Source organism: Penicillium macrosclerotiorum (genome assembly GCF_028827735.1).
Source record: "Penicillium macrosclerotiorum strain IBT 26536 chromosome Unknown utg000002l_segment0_segment0, whole genome shotgun sequence".
Lineage (NCBI taxonomy): Eukaryota > Fungi > Ascomycota > Eurotiomycetes > Eurotiales > Aspergillaceae > Penicillium > Penicillium macrosclerotiorum.
In genome coordinates this window covers 3,895,875-3,917,046 of record NW_026643082.1, presented here as the reverse complement: position 1 = coordinate 3,917,046, position 21,172 = coordinate 3,895,875, and the positions used below count along the sequence as shown (strand labels likewise).

At 51.6% G+C, this 21,172-nt stretch overlaps 6 protein-coding genes across 6 annotated transcripts; 3 read left to right on the top strand and 3 right to left on the bottom strand.

Moving 5' to 3' along the window:
* Positions 1-2,072: 2,072 nt before the first annotated feature.
* On the top strand, positions 2,073-2,606 carry N7462_002548 (Mitochondrial inner membrane translocase subunit (TIM17); the record flags this gene model as incomplete). Its single annotated transcript, XM_057074274.1, has 2 exons — positions 2,073-2,495; positions 2,565-2,606. The coding sequence occupies 2 exons, from the start codon at positions 2,073-2,075 to the stop codon at positions 2,604-2,606; spliced, it is 465 nt and encodes a 154-aa protein (XP_056937915.1).
* Positions 2,607-4,437: 1,831 nt separating this feature from the next.
* On the top strand, positions 4,438-4,821 carry N7462_002547 (uncharacterized protein; the record flags this gene model as incomplete). Its single annotated transcript, XM_057074273.1, has 2 exons — positions 4,438-4,528; positions 4,706-4,821. 2 exons carry the CDS (start codon positions 4,438-4,440, stop codon positions 4,819-4,821), a joined length of 207 nt encoding a protein of 68 aa, XP_056937914.1.
* A 1,686-nt stretch (positions 4,822-6,507) lies between these two features.
* Positions 6,508-6,916, bottom strand: N7462_002546 (uncharacterized protein; the record flags this gene model as incomplete). Its single annotated transcript, XM_057074272.1, has 2 exons — positions 6,508-6,698; positions 6,790-6,916. The coding sequence occupies 2 exons, from the start codon at positions 6,914-6,916 to the stop codon at positions 6,508-6,510; spliced, it is 318 nt and encodes a 105-aa protein (XP_056937913.1).
* Positions 6,917-8,901: 1,985 nt separating this feature from the next.
* On the bottom strand, positions 8,902-10,283 carry N7462_002545 (uncharacterized protein; the record flags this gene model as incomplete). The annotated part of the gene is made up of 2 exons (XM_057074271.1): positions 8,902-9,990; positions 10,074-10,283. 2 exons carry the CDS (start codon positions 10,281-10,283, stop codon positions 8,902-8,904), a joined length of 1,299 nt encoding a protein of 432 aa, XP_056937912.1.
* A 5,056-nt stretch (positions 10,284-15,339) lies between these two features.
* On the bottom strand, positions 15,340-15,840 carry N7462_002544 (uncharacterized protein; the record flags this gene model as incomplete). Its single annotated transcript, XM_057074270.1, has 1 exon — positions 15,340-15,840. One exon carries the CDS (start codon positions 15,838-15,840, stop codon positions 15,340-15,342), a length of 501 nt encoding a protein of 166 aa, XP_056937911.1.
* Positions 15,841-20,305: 4,465 nt separating this feature from the next.
* On the top strand, positions 20,306-20,728 carry N7462_002543 (uncharacterized protein; the record flags this gene model as incomplete). The annotated part of the gene is made up of 1 exon (XM_057074269.1): positions 20,306-20,728. One exon carries the CDS (start codon positions 20,306-20,308, stop codon positions 20,726-20,728), a length of 423 nt encoding a protein of 140 aa, XP_056937910.1.
* Between the last annotated feature and the right edge of the window lie 444 nt (positions 20,729-21,172).

Genomic DNA, 21,172 nt, shown 5'->3' with positions numbered 1-21,172 from the left:
TGACGTACATCGCTCTGACTGACTTGTCTGGCGGGACACAAGTGCACGCGAGACAGTCCCTCATGTCCCGTCAAGTTCTCGATAGAGGCCTTACGGCCCACAAGCTAGAGTAGATACCCGACGACCAGAGCATACTACCTCATCGTTCAGCGTCTTTACGCATGTCTCTCTGCCGCGTCGAGGAAAGATGCAAGACAGATATCCTCCTCCTCATCATTCATCATCATTCATCATCATTGTCCTCCTTTCTCATTCAATGGACCGTAGGTGATCCATGCGCAGATCCTCGTAGCCACCGCGATTGGCGCAACCCGCGCCCTCCTCCTAGTCGCAATGATCACCCCTCGGCCTGGTGATGATTTCCGAGCTGAGGGGGAATCTAGACCACGGTGGACCGGTGGATCAGGGGAGAGAGGAGCAGGTCCAGTCGTGGTCGACGAGGCTTTGTTTTTTTCCCTGGAAAAAGCTCTCAGCGCGCCCCTCCTCCCCCTTTAGCCCCGAAACCTGGGTGCTTGACATCACCGTGCTTGAACAATTCCTGTAATTGGGTAAATGCGTGGACGATGCTCTCTGTGGGGAAGGGGACGGGGAAGGGAAAGGGGAAGCGGGCCTACGAAGTGGCGCTAAGAGGGAAGCTTGATACATAAATCTATTGGCCGGAGGGATCACGAGATCAAAAAAAGGGTGGGACTTGGAAGGCTACCTGAAATTGAGAACATTTTCATTTCTCCATTGTTATGGGGGCTCTTGCAACTATCAAGATGATCTTTGAGGATGATCTCCAGTCTGTCTCCGTTGGCGGGTCGAGGGCAGATTTCCGGCTTTCTCTCTCGATAGGCATACTGGGGTTCCTTACGTCCTCTACTTCGTGAAGGTATACAAGTATGTAAATGATCTTTAGAAGCTTCCCTGTCGTCCAAGGTACAACCTTCATCTTGAAACAAGTTTTCCCTGGGTTTCGGGTCGCATTGCAAAGTGAATAAACTATGCAAAGCCCTAGGGCCGAAAAGACAGAAACCCGGTAATATCAGCTATGGTTAGCGATCGATGCTCATGATTTGTCACGATTTGGTGAAGAGCAGTGAGAAGCTGGATCTATACGTTCAAGCCCCTTGGTCTTAATGGAATTAATTTCACAAGTCTAGACCAGAAAGATGGTACATCGCAGCCCCGTCGGCCCACAAAGAATCGTTCTCATCTGTCTGTCTGATAGTGGCGAAAAGCCTTGCATAGCAATGGATCCCTAGCTTTGGAACCCAAGCTTGCGTCAGAGGAAAAGAAATACCATGTTTAGGACACCAAGCATTATAGCACCAAGCATCATAAAATCCACCCAGATGGAATGTTTTCGTAATGTAAATAGTTCTCGCTTTTGATTTCTAAGGCCTCTGAAAGTGATGTCTTTCACAGACATAACCGTCTCTGGAGTAGTTTTAAAGGCATTTTTAAGACTATTTGACATCACTTTAAAGCGGGGAAGAACACCAGTCAGAATACTTGAATTCTATTGAGAATGAGAACGTCTTAGGGCTTCACTAGAATCCGAGTAGGGTTATAAGCATTCATAGACAAGTGTGGCAAATTTTGGATAATCTTCTAAGAAGATAACTTTTCTTTGGATGTTCTCAGATCAAGCATCTTGGAGAATATTGAGATGATGAGGTATCTGACATTAACCCCATCTAGATCGAGAAGCTACGCAAATAAACCGGGAAAAACTTTAGGATGGTCATCAGGTATCGAAAAAAATTTCTCACCGGATTGCCTCAAGGAATCATGCAGGTCGGGAAGCCTGGCCCGGGATTTCCTCTCTTGTTCCTGACAGGTCAGGGATTCCTGAACAACCCGAACGAATAAGCACAAGATACGGAGAAGATCGAGATCCCCAGAGGCGGTTCGGTGGCGACCGGGTCAAACTCCGCAGTCACGTGCCCGGCGCCCCGAAAAGAAAAAGTCATCGACCCGCACGGCCTTATCTTCAAGTCTTTAAGTCTTCAATCCACGTTGCCGCCTGGCTCTTTTGCCCTCCCGAGTCCCTCCTACCAATTACTTTTCTTATCAACTCATATACAATGGACCACTCGCGCGATCCCTGCCCTTGGGTTGCCCTGAGCGACTTCGGCGGTGCCTTCGCCATGGGCGCCGTCGGTGGTGCTGTTTGGCACGGCGTGAAGGGTTTCCGCAACAGCCCCTACGGTGAGCGCCGGATAGGTGCTCTCACCGCGATCAAGGCTCGTGCCCCGGTGCTCGGCGGAAATTTCGGTGTGTGGGGTGGACTGTTCAGTGTCTTCGACTGCTCGATTAAGGGCATCCGCAAGACCGAGGACCCCTACAACTCAATCATTGCCGGCTTCTTCACTGGTGGATCCCTTGCCATCCGTGGAGGCTTCAAGGCCGCCCGGAACTCCGCTATCATGTGTGCCGTCTTCCTCGGTGTAATTGAGGGTGTCGGTATTGGTTTCCAGCGCATGATGGCTGACAACACCAAGCTCGAGGTATGACAAAGAAATCACCTGCACTCAAAACCGTTCACAACATTTGCTAATCATGAATGCTTTCCACAGCTCCCTCCTCTACCTGCTTCCGAACAAAAAGCTATTGCTTAAATCATATTCTCCACTCACCCGCCGGGTCGACCTATACTCCCTCGATCACCGTCAACCTATCTTCCGTGCATCTCTGTCCTCATAACAACATCTTTATATTGCCCTTGCTCTTCTTAGGCGTTCGGTCCGGGTGACCTTTTTTTTCAACGACATGGCATAGAGGCTCTTGTTCTGTTTCCTCGCTTTTTATACCGGCTCCCACTGTCTATATCTTCGGAGTACATTGTTTTTATTACGTGAAGGGTGGGCTCATCCATAGAGCTGATTTTAAGACCGGGTTGTCTTTTCCTGTGGCCAGATGGCTACTTTTCTTCGCTTATCCTGCACAAAAAGCATTGGAGATAACGAGGCGTGTCGCATTCTTGTACATTAACGCATCACTCAAGCATAATACGCATTCTTTTGCATATATTAATCTCAGCATCATTTCTACCATCTGGAACCCACCAAGTACAAGTAGGATTGATTGTCTCGGTCACAAATTCCTAGGTACGGCAGTTCAGGATTGCATGATGCAAGTCCTGCATTGGTGGATTCTAGACCGCTGGCCTTCACCGTTATTTTACTTCGGCCAATTGTCATTTAAGGACCAGTTGAAGGCACACGTAACAGGAGAAATGCATTAGTCCCGGGAGGAGCTTCTGCATGGAGCTTTACCTAGCCTTCCGATGGCCGCCTGTGCCGAGCCACGGTCTGAATACACAATAGATCCTGATGCCTTGGGGTCCCTACCAGCTAGTTACCAGGTAGCCACGTCAGGTATTCATGGATCGACGAATGGAAAATGACTAAGCATTCTGGTGCTTTGGAGAGAGTCAGGGAGTATGTTCAAAGTCGCTATTGTCGACAGCCAATGGACGGTCAATATGTGTTGAATTGAAATACTTCTTTCCCGATAAGTACGGGATGTAGTAGTACCTGACCATATGCGGCCTCTTCAGTGAGTACGGAGGCCGAAGGAGCTCTGGATGGACCACGACAGCAACTCCACTCGTTTCAGGTACGGCCTCCTAGCAACTAGTGACGAAGTAGTCCTGAGCACAGGTTGATCGGTCGTACACCGTGCACGGAGTCCGGAGTCCATCCTCCTGTAGCTAATAATTGCGCCTATTCTTGGAATGGCTGACTCATCATTATTGGGCCCACCGCGTACGACGAGTCCACCGCGTATTCATGGTATTTGATGTTGCGCTCTGACTGGCTGCCCTGCTTTTCGGCCTGGCCTTAGATCCAATTGACAGCGCGCAAAGGCTGAGACCCACGATTCCGTACGATACGTCGTGTACAGAGGTATGTGCCTCCAGACAGTCCCAGGCCCTCAATGACCGAGTTACCAGGCACCGGATACGTCAGGGGGCGATCCATTCCCGCTGAGAGCAGTCCAGCCCAGGAGCTCCCTGGCGACGATACAGTTCACGGTTGTTCCCCGGAGTCGTCGATCAGATGCAGTGCTCAATTGGGAATGGCCCGGGGTATACAAAAAGAGAGAGCTTCGGCGCTCCTCAGCTGCACTCTAACTCTCCAACACCCATTCTAATACGGCTCTCCCTCCTGCGATATTTCCATACCTCCATCCCCCATTCTTCATCATCCGAAGGTCTCTTTCTACAGATCCTTCCTCATAGATCTCGTTGCGCGCACAGTTCAACACTGTTGGCCCCTTCGAGACCGCCATCATCAGCCCATATTTGAGATCCAAGAAGCCCCTGCTGCGATCTCACAGCCGCGTTCACCTCGAGTCCCTCTTCTTTCTCTAGCTTCATCTTTATATCTATCTCCTCTTGCCGTCTCTTCCAATCTTTAGTCCTCTTTTTATTTGTCTCGATACACCATGCCACACAAAGTTACCAACGACTCCAATTCCACCCTCGCCAGCCGCGGGAGCAGCAATGGCGACCAAGTCATAGCCACTGAAGTTCGAGGTATGTCCCTATCTCAGCCCCCAAGTCCAGCTCCATTGTCAGCTTCACTCTCGTCCCGTCGGACTGTCCGTTCAGGCCGGGATTGTGGTGGAAGGGGAGGGGGATCTTCCCAACCCCAAATCCAAACCCAAAGACCCCCTGTCCCCCCGATCTCCAGATTCAGCCCAGCTAATGCAGACGCGCCGTCAGCCGCCAATCCCGTTCGCAAACCTCCCGTCATCGTCCACAACAAGGGCGGCCAGATCTACGACGAGACTCGGCCGTCCGACTGGGACAAACAACGCTGGAAGTAACCCTAGCCCATTTTTCTCGCTGGAGGGAATTGGGACAAAGGGAAGACCAGAGAAGAAAAAAAAAAGCAAGCAAGCAGCCTCGGACACGGAAGTTGGAGAACTGGGAAGTCTGACAGCTTGGGCGACAGCTCACTCGAACTGACCGTCCCGATCTCTCTAAATCATTCTTCCCCAGTTTTTCTTTTATCCGCGCGGCTTGGCTACGCAACTCGGCATCATACGTGCAGGACTCTTTTCCCCCAGGAAATAGAAACGGCACAGAAGGGGCTCGAAACGACAGGATCAAAATGCAAAAACAAAAGTGAGGCGGTGATGACGGTTGATCGGCCCGGAGTACAGCGAACGAACAATGTCTCTTGTGGTTGGGGCAAGTGGTGCGAGACAGACGGGTCCCATTTCCTGAATTCTCCCCTGTGCCTGGGAAGGGCCTTGTCCCCCCTATTTCTCGTCGCCGGTGAGGGCTCCCCCCGACGGTTCCCCCTACGGGCCCTGCGATGGACCCGTTTGGTCCCCGTCGCCCCCCGAAGGGCCCCAACAAGATGTTGTCTCGCTTCCGTCACCGCCATCCCGTCCATACCGCTTTACCCGCGATCCGCCTCATTCCCCTGCCTCCCCCTGAACCCGATCTGGCCTTACCGCTCGCTAGCTTACCTAGTTAGCTTCGGGTCTAGGCTTGACTGGAGCTTCCCCTTCCTGCTTGTCGTGTATTCGGATGGTATGATTGGCATTTGAGTTATTTCCGCCCATTGCCAGCCTGTCGACCTGCCGACCTGCCGACCTGCTTGCTTGACTTTGCTTTCCCTTCTGGCTCCTTGGAGCAACTGGAATTCCTTCCTTCCCGGTCCTTTCTGCCCCGGATTTTTGGCTTGACGCTGGGGAAAGGGTGGATCCCTCTGGTCCATCCTTTCCCCCATGCCCCCCTGCTTCCTCGGTTTCTTCTCTCCCTTGTATCATTATCTGGAGTTCGATGGACTTGCCGGCGTTCCGAACTATCTTGTTCTTCTACCCTTTCGGCTGTTGTTGCTATCTACCCCCCTCACTCTACTCTCGACTTGGGACTCTGACAGCTTTGTTTGGTATCTTCCCTGGAGCTACCGACCATTCGCAGAGCTCCATGCGGCTCCCCCTTCTCCTCTCTTCTCTCGTCCCCTCCCCAACTCTGGTCGATCCCATCAACCTCGGTGAGTGGTACACGTGTCATAATATCTTGTCCTTTTCTGCACCTACCGCGCAGCATCGCTGCAGGTATACCCCATTAATACCCCATGTTCTCGGGTAATTTCGTTCCTGTTCGGAGAACCATCCATGACCCGTCGCCCTTGGTTGACTCACCCTCGAGACTGGACTTTTTCTTTCCTTTTTTTTTTTCTTTGGTTGCGTTGCATAGCGTGGGTTACTGGGATATGGGTCTTTGCAAATGAGCGAATGTGTTCAATTTATCTACTTGTCTATCTGTTTTTTTTCACTCTGCCACTCCATCTTGCATGTCGAGAGGAGCGAGCTGTTGGTCTTGCCGTCCCATCGCGGACTGGAATGTGTGCTGCTACTTACCATCTACACAATTTGAACCACTCTTTCTTCACAAACAACCTCCGTGCTCACATCCCCATCCCTTCCAACCCCATCTCAATCCCTTCTCAGGGTCTCATGTGACGTCGACGGCTCCGCTGCCCACAACCTCGTAGGCTATTCCCTCGCTATTTCCTCATCCCCCACCTTGCCGGTGCCACTATTTATCATCTTCAACACTCCCAGCTCGTCGTCATGCCCCCGTCGCTCCGGTGGAGCAAGACGCGGGATGCGGCGCGCTGTGATTGGTATGCTGGGCAGCCGATCCATGGCCGAGGCTCCGACGCGGGCCCACTCATTTTGGAGATCTGTGGACGGAAAGGGAAGTATGTTTGATGACTGTCTGGGGCTGCGCGTAGAACGTTGGTCCGGAGCTCCTTCTTCTGATCCAGGTCATACGGAAGGAAATCAGAGACGGGGCAGCGAGTTGCGGTTCGACCAGGGTCTTCTTGCTTTCCGGGAGGGGGAGAGAATTTTGTGCGCTGTGTTTCTGCGTGGTGGGTTGTGGGCCCCGGAACGGCGGCATTACGTGGGTGGACGGGCTTTGGGCTTCTTTGGGCTGGAGGACCACTAGAGATGGAAAAAGAGCTAGCATGGATATGGGCGATGCATGATTCATAGATCGAATGTTACAGGAAAGAGTCGTGCTCGCTCAAGTATCACGATTTATTGACCAGTAATAGGGTGGATATATATATTACACACCGAGTATGAGGGCCTGTGAAATCGACGCCGAAAATGGCTCAACTCTGCAATCCTATCCCGTAAAAGAAAACTCAAGCCAGTCTAGAATACCTCTGTAGACTAGGAAATTTACCTCTCAATTACGAACCTAACACCTTAAAAGATACAGCTGTCGTCGAATGCTACCAGCGAAAAGAAATATAGATAGCGAGTCAACCCCGGAAATAGGTTGTATATTTAGTCGGATTAGGACTAAGTAGACTAGGTTCTAGATATAGATATAGATATCTTCTGTATGACCACTGGGTCTGTTCCAGAAAATTTTTTCCGTTATAGAAGTATAGTCGTCTATTTTTACTATAGTACAGCTTTTGTGGCTGCTGCAGTATGTGTCCCTGACTTCGACACAGCTCAGAAATGTGACCATCAAAACTTGCTCCTGCTGGAGTTTGAAAATCGAACCGGATGCCTCAAAGATCCGTCGTGCAAAGGAGGAAGAGCTCTTTGAAAAGATTGGATGCTTGCACCAGTAGAGAAATTGTATTCCTACATGTTGAGGGGGTTCGTCGTGCGAAATATCATCATGGAGCGCAATTTTACGGATTGACGGAGGCACTGCGAGCCGGGCTTAAGGCACCAGGATCCTCAGGAAAAGCGTGGCCGAGGAAGGAATAGACTCCATAGAGGAAGCCATCTATGAGAGAAGACAAAACAAAATCCACAGAATTGGATATCATTCGTGGGCCATGTGGCAATCTCGAATCCACACAGAAAATCAACACAAGGCGCCGGGCCAGTCCACATCATAGTGGACCAGAACCCAGGCCATTGTCAAGCTAGATACACAAAGATAAGGGGGGAGGCAAAAAGGGGCAGGCGATAAATATCAATCTCAGGTCTCGAGTTGCCGTGAAATCCCCAGGAGACCGCAATGTTGTTTTTTGCAGGTTTTCGCTCTTTTTTTTGCTTTTTTTGTGGCCTGGACCTATCCGCCAAGTTCCCGGTGACAGGAACCGCGCGAGATAGTTCACCCTTGCATGTTTGTAGGGTGAAGGAAGAAGGCTAGACACATTAAAGGCTTTTTATCTGAGGGGGTTGGGGTTGGGATGGGAGTGCAGCTGTGCTGCGAAAAGATTGTCATGGGTAGGTTGGGGGCAAGAGGGAAGTGGATATGCAAAGGCGCAGCGCCAGCTGGCGCGCAGCATCAGAAGAAGACGTCGGGCCTTTTTGAGAGATGAGACCGGCGACGGGAAGAGCGAAGTGAAGATAATGCGATGTAACGGATTTGGGGGGTTGGGGGAGGTGGGGAAATAGACACGATGCAATCAAAATAGCAAATAAAAAAAAATCACAAAATGGCTCGCTCTTGCAATGCTATGTGGAGGATGAGATAAAATGCAGATGATGACCCAGAACAGACGGGAACATAAGAGAGTGTGATGAAAAGGGTATGCAATTTTTGGAATAAGAATGTAAAGCGGAATGGAAAGGCTGGTTCTCGACTCCGGTTCTGAGAACCGAAGCCGTATGCAAAGCGGCGGGGAAAAAAGGGGGGATATTTGTCGAAAGGCAGTTGATCAGTCCAAGTCGAGGTGGATGAATGGCACGGATCGACGGGGCGAAGAAGCGTATGAAGGAATTAAGGGTGGTATTAGCGGGTGTTTTGAACCAACGCAAACGCAGACGCTTCTTCGAGGGAGTTCTATGTGGTCGAGGAGTTGGCAGAAGAAAAAAAAACGAAGCGGACCGGGAATATGTGCAAGACGCCGAAACACTTTTGAATGGGTAGGGCTGCTGCTTCTTTCGGTTGTCCAGTTTTCTTTTCTTCTACATCCCGCCAGCATAGGTCGGATCCAGAACCATCTGAGATTGGGCCGGGAACTGGTGCAATTGCTGTTGAGACATGTACATGGCCTCTTGATGCTGGTAAGCATCAGTGCTCATATATTGCATCTCAGCCTCGGGCGCGGGCGACGGTGAGCAGCCAGTGACAGTGGAGGAGACCACTCGGCCAAGATCCTGGTTGGCAGCCATTTGCGCCTGAGCAGCGAAGGCACCACTCTCGGGAGTAATGGGCGGTGTCATATACCCGTGAGGAATGGCAGTCAACTGCTGAGACTTCTGAGGAGTAGCGAGGCCTAGCTCCCCATTGTAAGGCTTGGACTCCACAGGAGTCTCGACCGGAGGGGTGCAACGAGCATAGCTGGCCATGGAAGCCTGGCGGTTGAGGAAGTGCTCCAAGATCTTCGAAACCCGTGAGTAGTGCGCCGAAGCATACTTCCGGGCAACCACAGTGGACGGCTGGTGAAGCTGTTGGGAGAGACCAACAAGAGTCGATGAGCCATACTGGGCAGCCCAGTCGTTGTGCCGGGGCTGGGGGCGGTTGAGGATGCAGCGAGCAAGTGCCAGAGCGGCCCGAGCGAGCTCTGACGACTGCTTCGAGACAAAGTCTCGGTGGAACAGGGCGATCTCCAGGATGTAGAGAGCCATGTGCTCCACCTCACGGTCGTAGGGCTCATCCAGGACGGCAATCTGCAGGAAACTGTCGACAGTGGGGTGGCCGATGGTCCATCCGAGAGTCTGCAGAACGTGCCACTCCATCTGGATAAACATGTCGTCATCGTACAGAGAGCAGCACATTGACTTCAGTTCCTTGACAGTGGGTACACGATCCTTCTTGTCATTGTACTTCGCGGCGATGAGGAGAGCCGCACAGCCCACCAGCTGGTAGTGACGTTTGTACACAACCCGCTTGGAGCAGTATCGGTCCAACAGGTTGATGGCCAGGAACAGCGTAGACGGGAGCAGCTGGAAGGCGGTGTGGGCCTCGATCAGGAAGTCAAGGAGGTAAGGACGCATAAACCACTGAATTTCGGTCTGAATATCAATCGATTCCACATCAGGGAGTGTTTGACCCTAAGTAATGGCGCAAGGTGTTAGTAATGAAGTCGTTGTGAGACCAATACCCCTTTCCCACTGGTTCAATTTAAGAAACTTACATCCATCTCCATCATGTGGCTCAGGACGTCGTCTCGGAGCTCCTCGCTGGTGATCCTGGACAGCTGGTCCGCGATGGCATATTGCCGCTCACGAGCAACGAGCTTGTCGTGCTCCTGTTTGGCCTGCTTCTCGGCCCGCACCCGATAGTCATCTTCAATGAAGAAGGTGTCACAGGGCTGAAAGCCGGATCGAGGACGAACGTAATCCATGATTGCCGAAGAAAGGGAGTGGTGACCGATGTAATAGGGGAACGTGAATGGGGATTAGCTTTGCAAGAAACCGGAGAAGGAACCTGAAGAACGGGTCTTGCAGGTAACGACGGAAGTAAGAGAGCGACAGTCGTCAGATTAGGTGAATCAAATGAATGACTGGAAAGTAGTTGGATCAAAAATTAAGGAATGGACCAGCGTTGAGACAATAGTCTGAATACTGGGATGAAAGAAGGCCGGAAAGTGCCGGGGAAGTCTTCAAGAGCGAAAGCTGTAAGAGGCAAATTAAGGTATTAGCACAGACTGGAGCTGGACATTAAGGATTAGAATTAAGAGAGTGGACGGAATCGCACGGAATGGGGTGGGAAGAGAAGAAAAAACGACGACAAAGCGTGGGAGGCCATTTGATATCAAAGCCGGGGAAAGGGTGGACCGCCTCCTTCGGAGAATACTAACCCAGATGGAGCCTTCGGGCAGAGGGCACAATGCAACCCTTACCGTGACGGCTTGACTGGCATCTAGGCTAGGCAGGAACGCAGGAATGATCCGGTGAATTAGGATTCTGTGGGATACCAGTCCGAGAGATGAAGCACGAGTCAACGTCTTCACCCCTGGGGCCGTAACTGCGGAATGTGGAGTACAGGGCACGGGATAACCCTATGTAGGGGGGCACCACGATTGTCAGGGGTAGTGTGCAAGAAGAATGATTATCAACGTACAACTTCACGAGTTAACGTGTTCTGAGTGAACCTCCGGGCGGATTGAAGCCAAAGCAGACGGATAAAGAACGGTCAACGACTTAGACGATCATCAACACAAGAGGTAAATGATATCCAAGTCAACGCTGAAAACCAATCCTATAGCAATTCAATCTCATGTCAGTAAAGCGGGTCAACGACGGCAAGAAGCAAGATCAATAGATTGTTCAACAGGTATGCGTCGGTTGCCCAGGCACGGATCATCGATGTCGGCGTCGTCAACCTCTGGCATGTCCATCTCCAGTATAAGATTTTCCCGACCCCTTTTTTCAACTTTGCACTGACCACAAGAGAGGGTGGTTCAAATTGCATGACACGCCTGGTCCGGGGCGGCAATGGATCCTTGAAACCTGGCACAGAGCATTCCACTGTCTTTCACTTGCTTATAATTTCCGGACCCCCTTATGATGCCTTTCACGACCCTGCACCATCGACGAGGTTGTTCAATAAAAATTGCACTCCTCTCTTGTTGCCAATGCATTTACCACACGATCTAAATCACAGAATGACATGGCCGCGGTGAATTTGTTTTTGGAGGGGTTGAGAGGATTATGGTTTCCGGGACATCAATTTTGTGGGAACTTGAGATTGCCCAGCACCATGTCATCCTGAGATGACTGATGGTACTGCCCGCCTCCATTTGCCTTTCCATCCCATTGTGCCTCAAATCCAATGCATTGCCGACATATATCCTGTTGACGAACACAAACAATATCGATGGGGGGCCCGGAGGGTTTGTTGAGATACCGGCCTGGACAACCATGCACAACCACAAATTTCTGCACTCACCCTATACTCGCAGTCTGCAAACTCAATCCAAAATCGAAAACACAGGGCTTTCGTTATCATCCGAAGGGAGTTCAAGATGATATCCCCTGTTCGCTCGTCTAACCGGCAGGAGCGGGATCAGGGAGGGTTCGTCGAAATCCGGGATCAGGAGGGCACCGGCGGACGAAGGACGAGAGAGGGGGGTTCGCCGTTTGAGCTAACAAACGTCGAATTGGGTGGATCGTCAAGATCGAGGAGGGGATTCGACTCGACAGGAGGTCTATTCGGGTGACTGAGGACAGTAACGGAGCACTTTCTCAGTCGACCAGACTCCGGGCTCTCCACAAATTGGCAGGGGGGAGGGGGGGGGAGGAGAAAAGGAAGAAAGGAAGAAAAGGGTATGGAAGAAGAGAAGGGGAGAGGAGGAGGGGAGGAGTACAAGGAGGAGGAATTTAGATTCTCTCTCCAGGCGGGTGGTGAGAAAGAAAAGAGAGAAGAGAGCGAGCTGAGACAAAAGACACGGAGGTACGGAGTAGAGCTGGAGCTGTGCGGTACCGTCACGGCGAGGTTTCCAGCGTTTCCAGCGTTTGGGGGGTTTCGGGGAGGCTGACCTGGTATTACCATACCATCGCCCGGTGTAATCAATGGTAACCGCCGGTCATCGCGGTAATCTCAGGTCCTCTCTGGTAATCTATGGTAATCTGTGGTAATCGACGGCGGTCGCTGGTCGAGACAGGCCCGCACCTGCAAGGACGATGCACGGAAGTCGAGCAGGGTTTGAGACCGAAGTGTCACCCTCCTGTCGAATCCCTTTTGTGATTTGCGAGGGATAGTCGAAAGTTCGTCGATTATAGATCGAAAGCTGTCGAGAATTACGGAAGTGGCCTGGGTCTTACTCTGGAGTCCTCACGATTCTCTCAATACCTAATTCCCTGGGTCTTTTTCGGTATGGAAAGACAAGTTTACGCCGGCCTCCACTTCCAACCTCGCCATGGCGGAGCATCAACCCCGTTTACTCGCGTAGGAAACCCGTCCCTAGTTATGCTTCGCCCAGGGTGAGCAATTGTCCTCGAACCTTCTGATCGGATTTCTTATATACCTTTTTTGCTTTCTTTCTTTCTTTTTCTTTCTCTACTGTTGCTCTGTCCCTATTTTTTTTTTCCTTTTATGATATCGAGTCTCTTTTAATTATCTCCTGGAGGCGGGGGCTGACAGGAAAAACCGGCCTCAGGATGAGGCCTGAGCCCTGAGTGGTCCTTGCTCGCGTGGGAAAACGGAGCCATTACGCTGCTCGTCCAAAATTGTCGATGTATCGAACCAGCAATGGACCCGTCGGTCGGAATGGCCTCGACAACTGGTCCGAACTTCTTAAACCAAGGCTTGGACTCTATTCGTCTGACTATAGACGGGACATGGTCACCAATACTTGGAGATTGGCTCAGGAGTGGTTCAGGCACACGCTGGCGTTTTCGGATGTCGCGACCCAGTCATTGTGCTCCGCATCTATACAACGCTAAGAGGCGTCCTTGAGATAGTCGGGAACCACTGAACAGGGAGCCCTTCCTGCTTCCCCAAAAAGCCGTCCAATCCCGCTCGTTGGCCTGAGTGGACTGCGGTAGAGAGATCTTCGGGGCGACCGAAATAGTTCAGCTCGTTCCTTTCAAGTTCTAGTCCATACCTTGGATACCATTTACACTTCGGTGGAGAGAGGGAGGAGGTACAGGGAGTGCAGATCTGTACTTCCAGATGTACCTTGTCCAGCGTACATCATTGAATGCGACTCGACTATGGCGCACTCTGTTTTTGATGTTTGTTCCATCTGCGAGTCCTCCGTATGATAGTATCGAGCCCGGCCCTCTTGAATGGGCGGTAGTTATCTCTATACTCCCCACTCCCCTGCGACCGATTCACATAAGCAGTTCAGCCCATTGCCCATGCTTTATCGTCCATTGTCCGTCGTCTGCCCCTCTCGAATCACTATATAGATGCTTTATTCGTAGAATTGGTGTCAACGATACGGAGTATCCTCTGCTCTACTTGACTGACAAGGGCGGTACTTCTGTCGTTCTCCGTTCGCCATCCACCGCTCCTTGTACCAACACCCCGTCTTTTGTTTCGAGCCCCAGGCACACTTTCAACGGATCCAAGTATGAACAGGTAATTCTCGGAGTCGAAAAAACACCATCTTGAACGTTCGTCTCGAACCAGCCCATGAAACCCCGTCCTGTTGCAACCCCCTCTCTCCTTCTCCCAAAACACCCAAAAAACCAACCCCCAAACCCACGGCCCCAAGATCGACCTTGATTACCCGTGTATCGCTGCACCTCCGCTCCCGTTGGCTCGTCATCCAGCCCATCCCCTGGCCAGCTAGCGCTGCACTGGGTTTGAATGGCTCCTCCTTTAAGGCCGCCGATACGGTCGCGTTCCAGGGTCTTCTGCGACCAACGCTCCCTGACTGGCCCGGTGGCCAGGATGGCCCTGGCTTCGTCTTCATCACCACTCTTGCTCTCTCCCTCATTCGTGGGCCAGCCCCAGCTGCGCTGTGGGTATTCCCACGCCTTGGCTGCACCCAACACTCTCCCTTCCGACGCTCAATGGCCTGCTCTGTACGACTAGTCCGTGGCGTGGCTCTCGTTCTTACTGCCTGGTAGGCAGGATGCGCCCCCCCCTTCTGTACCCGAGCCTCCTTTTGTCTTGTACCTCATCTCGCGGTCCCATGTGGGGGATAATTTCGCCAAAGCAGGATGTCGACGCGGAAAACCCAACATGACCAATAGGCCCACGTTCCCCGATCCTTTTCCTTGGAACTGGATTTGATTATGAATGTCCGGCTCTAATGCCCTATGTATTATTCTCCGTGAACAACCACGTCGGTTGATTTGGAATCCCAAAGCCTCCTCTCTTCCGATTCCTCCCTCATCCCCCAAGAACTTCCGACGCAAGAAATGACCTTCCCCCTTTGTTCCCCAGGGGTCGCACACGCAACGATTTGCGACGTAGGACGATGGACACTATCGACACTATTGACACTTGTCTGCCACCTGTGAGACCGGAACGATGGACTTGATTTGTCCCCGGCTTCCCAACTCTAGATAAGGTTTGTTCCAGGACAGCCACTTCGACTCTCCTGTTGGAGGCGGACGGAATACTACCGGTATACTTCCAGAAGGATCCCCCTTCGTCATCGGATGCACGTCAGGCCCGCGCAGCTTGCCCATATTTCACCGACCATAGAAAGGGGACATGCGACAGATCTCCAAATTCTCTTACCGTTCCCCAGCCAGACCTCTAGTTCAGTAAGCCTAGTAAATAGGCCCCTCCCGGGCCAGTAATTCGATAGGCGCGCGTCATCCCTCCCCCCCCATCATGATGCGATCCGGAGCTCGCGCGGGATCTCCTTACTTCGTCTCCTTACCAGACGCGCCGTAAGGTCGCCAGAGGGTTAAATTTCAGCCACTCGTGAAGTGACTGAAACTCCACACAAAAGGACGCAGCAATGGGTGTTATGCGACTCGGCCGTTTTACAATGTTCAATGGGGCCACTCCGACCGGCCACGATGGATCACCCCGTAGCCTGGATCTACACGATGTGCGGCAGATGTACTGTACATGTACGAAGGACACAGAGACTGCAATGGATCATGCAGCTGGCTGCCTACAGTGGTACTGCGAACTTGGCCTCCCCAAGAATGCAGATCCGGCTCGATGGCATCTGCTTCTTTGTTGTAAATGTCGAGGGCTTGCCCGCCCATGGGCATGTGGTCCACCGTCTCTCCACCAACAGCACCAAAGGACCTGTTGCCTCGTGGACGACCAGGGGGTGGACGGGGGGACGTGGAGACAGGTAAAAGAAATGAAAACTCTCGGTCAACCAATCCATCGCCGCTGGTTGAGACCTCAGGACTGTACAACGTAACCAGGTAAGGGACGTCCCAAAAGGGTAATTGAATGATGGATGCAGCCAAAATGCAGAGGCAGATCACAAGCATTGCTGTCCCCAGTTTGTCATTATTACCGGTACTGCTCAGCATATTCAGACTTTTCCCATTGTTGGAAAGGTTCCCCATACCAGGGAACACCTCGCAACAAACAAACTATAACTTGTAACTTGCTGTCTTTATTATGCACTATTCTCTCCTTTATTGTGCGCATATTTTATTTTGAAAGCAAAAAAAAAAAAAAAAAAAAACAAAAAATTGGTAGACCAGTGCAATTAAGATACCTCAAGCCTTTCAAGGAATGTGTCTTCTCATATGTTGTCCCCGGTTGTAATCTCCAAACGTAGCCATCGACCCTTCAAGGCGCCTGGCAATGCACAGCATGTCGCCGATCAAGAACAACACTTTCCAGCCAAGTTCCTCGGGCGTAACAAGGAAAGAGCGGACACGGAGTCCATGTTTCAAGAAGACAGACAGAGCGACCTTTGAACCGCATTGGACAGCGCTCAGAGCTGCATATTATGGGATCGGCTATGCACGAACGAGCTATGTCGGTACCTGGTTCCCTGTTTACTTCATCTTCTGCGTATGAAAGTACTTCGCAAGATTTGAGAACCCTCCACCACCAAACGCGTTACGACCCAACTAATACCGTTAATTAACCTCCAAGGACACCAGTACCGTCAGGATTCTGTCCCACCTCCGACCCGGAAATTCCAGGTCCCAAATCCGGTTTGCGTGAGTCTATCTATTTCAATTTCTGAAAACCTATCTCGCAAGCCCCAACACCAACCCCAGCCTGACACCACGATGCGACACCGCGATACCATCGGGCCATAGGACCTTCTGAATGAGGGGATGGGGGCGGCATCCTCCCAAGCGGTCCAAAGACCTCGAGCCCAAATAAAGGGGGGCGGACACGTAGCCTAAGACTAGAGGAGAATACACTATCCAATGCAGTGCACTGTCCCCAGGTTTAGTGTCGAGACCAGAGAAGATCCGGAATCACCCCAGCCTGCCTTTGCCCGGGTGGCTTGGAAAGGAGGACGTTGACACAGGCCCAGCCGACGCGCCCTCCCGACCATCTTGTAGCAAGGGCCCTCCCAGACTCTGTTTAAGGGGGTGTGTGAGAGGTCTAGAGATTGAGCCGGTCGCATTGGCTCGCTAAGTTTTATCGTTAGTTACTGTTTGACTTCAGTTTCACGTATGGAGCCTGGGATTAGTCGCCAGGAGGTGCGGCTTAACGCGCGCGCCTGCGATGCTGGGCGGTATTCGATACTCGTCGCTGTATGGATGGGGCCCGGGGGTGGTTACGGGTCATTTCCCCCCCATTCCCTGCGCCAGCGTGAAGAAACGGCCTTGTGCCCTCAATTTACTGTTAGTCTGAGTTATTTTTAGGTCTGTTTTTCAAAATGGGTATTTCTGAATTTCTTCCGTCGCTGGTTTCTGGTGGTATCTTTTACATGTATCAGCAGCTTGAAAGGATGGCCGGTTGCCAACAACGCAGGGTCAGGCAAAGCACGGGATAGAAGGTGAATCTGAAGAAGCCAGGAAATGCAGGTCCCTCAAGGGAGGAGGGTTTCTCGCTTGGGTCCAATTACCTTAATTTGCTTTCGACACACTTCATTTGTTGAATTTTCTCCTGGTTTCTCCGAGTGCTGCAAGATCATATCGCCATGGCAGAGACAAGATATAGATCTTCTAACCCTTGCGTAAGTAACAGGGCAGGGAGCATCACCCCAAACAAAAAGTGAGCCATTGAGCGGGTTTCCCACGTTGCATGTCCGACTGCAACATATGTGTTCCTGCAAGTTTTGCTCTCATCTTCCACTGTAAGGAGAGACAGTCTCTCTGCTGTCTGTAAATTAATGAGTCGGAGGCGTAACGATGGCACTGGGTGGGATCCAGAGTCTCGGGTTGTAACACTAATACGATCTACAGATTCCAGAGGTTGTCGACTATCCATTTCACATCTGACCCTTCCAATCAGTGAGATGCAGCCTAGAACCTAGATCTGATACCGATACGTTGATGTTGTACGGGCAAATTTCACACCGCAGTCTCAGTTGACCCTCACTTGGCTCAGATCAGATGCATGGTTGCATATTGCCTCGGTCTGAATTTGTTCCTGTATAGAATCCATGTATGAAGGGAAGGGACCGAAATTGTCTTCCCGAGAGTTGCAGTGAAATGACTATACTACGGAGTACTAGGTATTTACCGAGTCTAGAGTACAGAGAATGGGGTAAGGAAACAGCCGTAATGCAGTTCCCACCAAAGAAGCGAACTTCGATGCAGAAATATGCACCGTATTGAAGCAAAAGCTGCTCCTTTTGCCCTCAAAACCAATACGTCCCACCTTTAATTATGCAGTATGTTTCTATCAACCCTAACCATGGAAAGTCTCTGGTTTTCCGAGTACAGAACAAAACTCCACAGCTCAACAACGGTTTTCAAGCAGGGCCGTTCCGGCATCGGAAAACCATGGTAGAGGTCGCTCAGGCGGAATGCTGGCTGGTTTATTTTCTTCTTCTCTCTAAGCTGCTCAGCATAGCCTGGCAGCATCGGCGAAAAAGCACTTCTTGTGGCCTCCGCCCCGCCCCGCCTCGTTGACAGCTTCCCGGTCCACAACGGTTTTGACGCGAAAAACGGAGTGGCGGTGGTCGGATATAGCGGATACTGTACGCACAATGACCGTGGCATTTTGAGTATGGAATTTTGGGATTTGTGCTCGCTGAGATTCGTAATGCCAGGGAAGAGAACCAAAAGAGGGAGGCCCGGTTGTAGTCGAGCTTGCGTCTGCAGGCAGCTTCAAGTCAGAAATTGTGCTTTAGAACATACGGAAGACGCTCTTGGGATTAGTCTCCCTAAGTAATGAGCCGATCGCGACCTTTACATAGAGGCATCCTGATTTACTATATTTATCCCGTGCACTTTTATTTCGCTCTACTTCCTACTCCGTACGGATGTACTGGCATTTTTGACCGGTGAAAGAAAATTTCTGTTCCATTGCCCCTCTGCGGAGAGGTGTATATTATCGCGGAAGTTTTTTCTGCAGCGCCGGAGTGGGAACATCCCCACATTGTCGAAGATTTCCTTCCTAGAAGTTCCTTAAGCTCACGATGATTCTTGGGTAGTGCACAAGTTGCGTCAAGCTTGCTTCATGTTTAGACTAGCTTCGGGTCGTGTGATACGGAGGCCATTACGCCAGTACTTGGCCGTCGCAGCCCCGGAGCTCGTCTGTTTCTAATATTAACTACAGAGTCTATAGCTGCGGATCGCCGATCAAAATCTCTTGGATTTGAAGGGTCTTGAGAGTAAAAGCCAACAGCTTGCAAAGGCTCCGTCAGCTTCCTTGGAGCTATGAGCAAAAATCTTCGTGTGGCCCCCACCGCGAATAAGAGTGGTGCTAATTAGCCACGCGGATCCCAATGGTCAAGGCAATATGACCCTTTTGGGCAAAGGCCATGGGGCGTCTGTGGAGGCTCAACCATGGTTTGGGGGTGTTTCTTACCTCTCCTTTTCCCCGCCCCTTTTTTTCGCGGTCACGTCGCCTGCGGCAGGTAAATTGGGGCTTCTTTCCTTTGATTGAGTATATACGAGCCGTGCGGTCGCAGATCTGAATCTGTGTCTCGAGCCTTGGAGGGTGGCCATATTCAGTTCATCCTCCTTCTCTCACAAGCCCTATGCGATTGCCAGCCAGAGAACAATCGGGACTCCGTCCTCCGTACAACGAGAGCAGTAAGGCTGTTGTTCCATACGGCCCTATACCCAAAGTGGCTTAGGGCAGGAAACAGAGTGGGGAATACCCGTCGCGTAAAGAACAGCCGCTCCACATCGGAGCTTCTGTATAATACGCAAATGTACTTCATTTGGACCTTCCAAGCCTTCGTCCCAAAAGGGATAAATTGACTTACGCCAGAGACGCTGGCGGAGACACGTTTACGCGATTTCCAACAAACAATCCAGGCTTAGCCAGAAGACTCCATTGCTTTTCGCTCTGCCCCTGCAGGTGCAAGGATACAAGGTTTCCCCAGGGGCCGGTACGTTTGTATAACCTGCTGGTATTCCGTACAGTACGGAATACGGAGCACCAGCAGACGATTACGGCCTCGGCTTGGGAGCCATGCCGTCATTGCTCGACTCGCGTCCCACACCGGGGTTTGTCGGGCGTGGCTCTTTCAAGCCATTGGCACCAAATCGGAGATCGAGGGAACCTCTCAACTGATGCGAACTACTTGGCCATGCATTTACGCCGTGGCTTTCATAGGAAATCCAAACAGGGACCAGGGCGGTGATAGGGTCGCCCCGGTGTCCTTTGAGCGCCCCGTCCCAATCTCTCGGACAACCACATGTCGGCGGTTCGGCCAGTGTCCGGATACGGGGTGATTGGGAATAAAGAATTGGATTTCCAGCCTGGTGCGAAATCGCGAATCCCAGTCAATACTTGCACGCGTGCTGCGCGTCAGATAACAATATTGATATTGTTACCGATCCGCTGAATGGCGTCCGATACACGGGCACTAATCACGATACCAACCCCTAGTCTGAGGCCAGGATGAACATGTCTGAGCCTGACCGTGACCCCTCCCCCCCCCCCCCCCCCTCTCCTCTCCTCTCTACACGTCGTGTACTCCGTACGGACTACGCCGGATATTCTCTCCATCTTAGCAGGAGGGTGATCAATGAGTGGGATGGCGAGCCAGGATCGCAGATCGTGCGATTGCTTAAGTTCACTAACTCGTGTCTGATCTCTGAGCTCCGACGGCTTCTCAGCCCCGAACCAGAAAAAAGCACGCGAATCGACAAAGACAACGCGATGGATCGAGACGAACACGATACCCGGAATGGTGCAATTTCTCTGGACCGCATCCCCGGCGCTGGATCGCGAACCGAGTTAAGTCCTTGGCTTGGAGCGGAGGAGGGGCCAGATTCAACAAAGATCGTGGCCTCAACTCCGCATGTGGACCGAGCAATTTAACTTAGATCAAGGCATCTTTTGAGACACTTCCTGAATTGAGTTCGTCGGGAGACGGCACCATCACAGAGAGTTAACCGGAGCACCGCCTTCGAAGCCTAGTTAGTGCGCCCGAGAGCCCGTGCCGCTCATGGGCAATTATTGGCCACCCCCGCAGCCCAAACGAATCTCACGCGCTGAGCAAAGTGCCATAGTTTGATCGAGTCAAGGTTCTATTTATCTTAAAGACATCCACGAGACATGGATGGCCACCAATATCCCGAGGTCGCCCTCCCTTCCCCACCTGCACGACTGTGAAATGGTCCAATCAACTACTGTTCAATGTCCCGCGTCTTCTCAACTCGGCTCGTTGCTTGTCCATACTGCCTGCCGCTGATCTCTGGCAGACCGCGATCGGATATGCTCTGCAAGTCAAGCACAATTATGTGCCTATCAGAATCGCCCTTT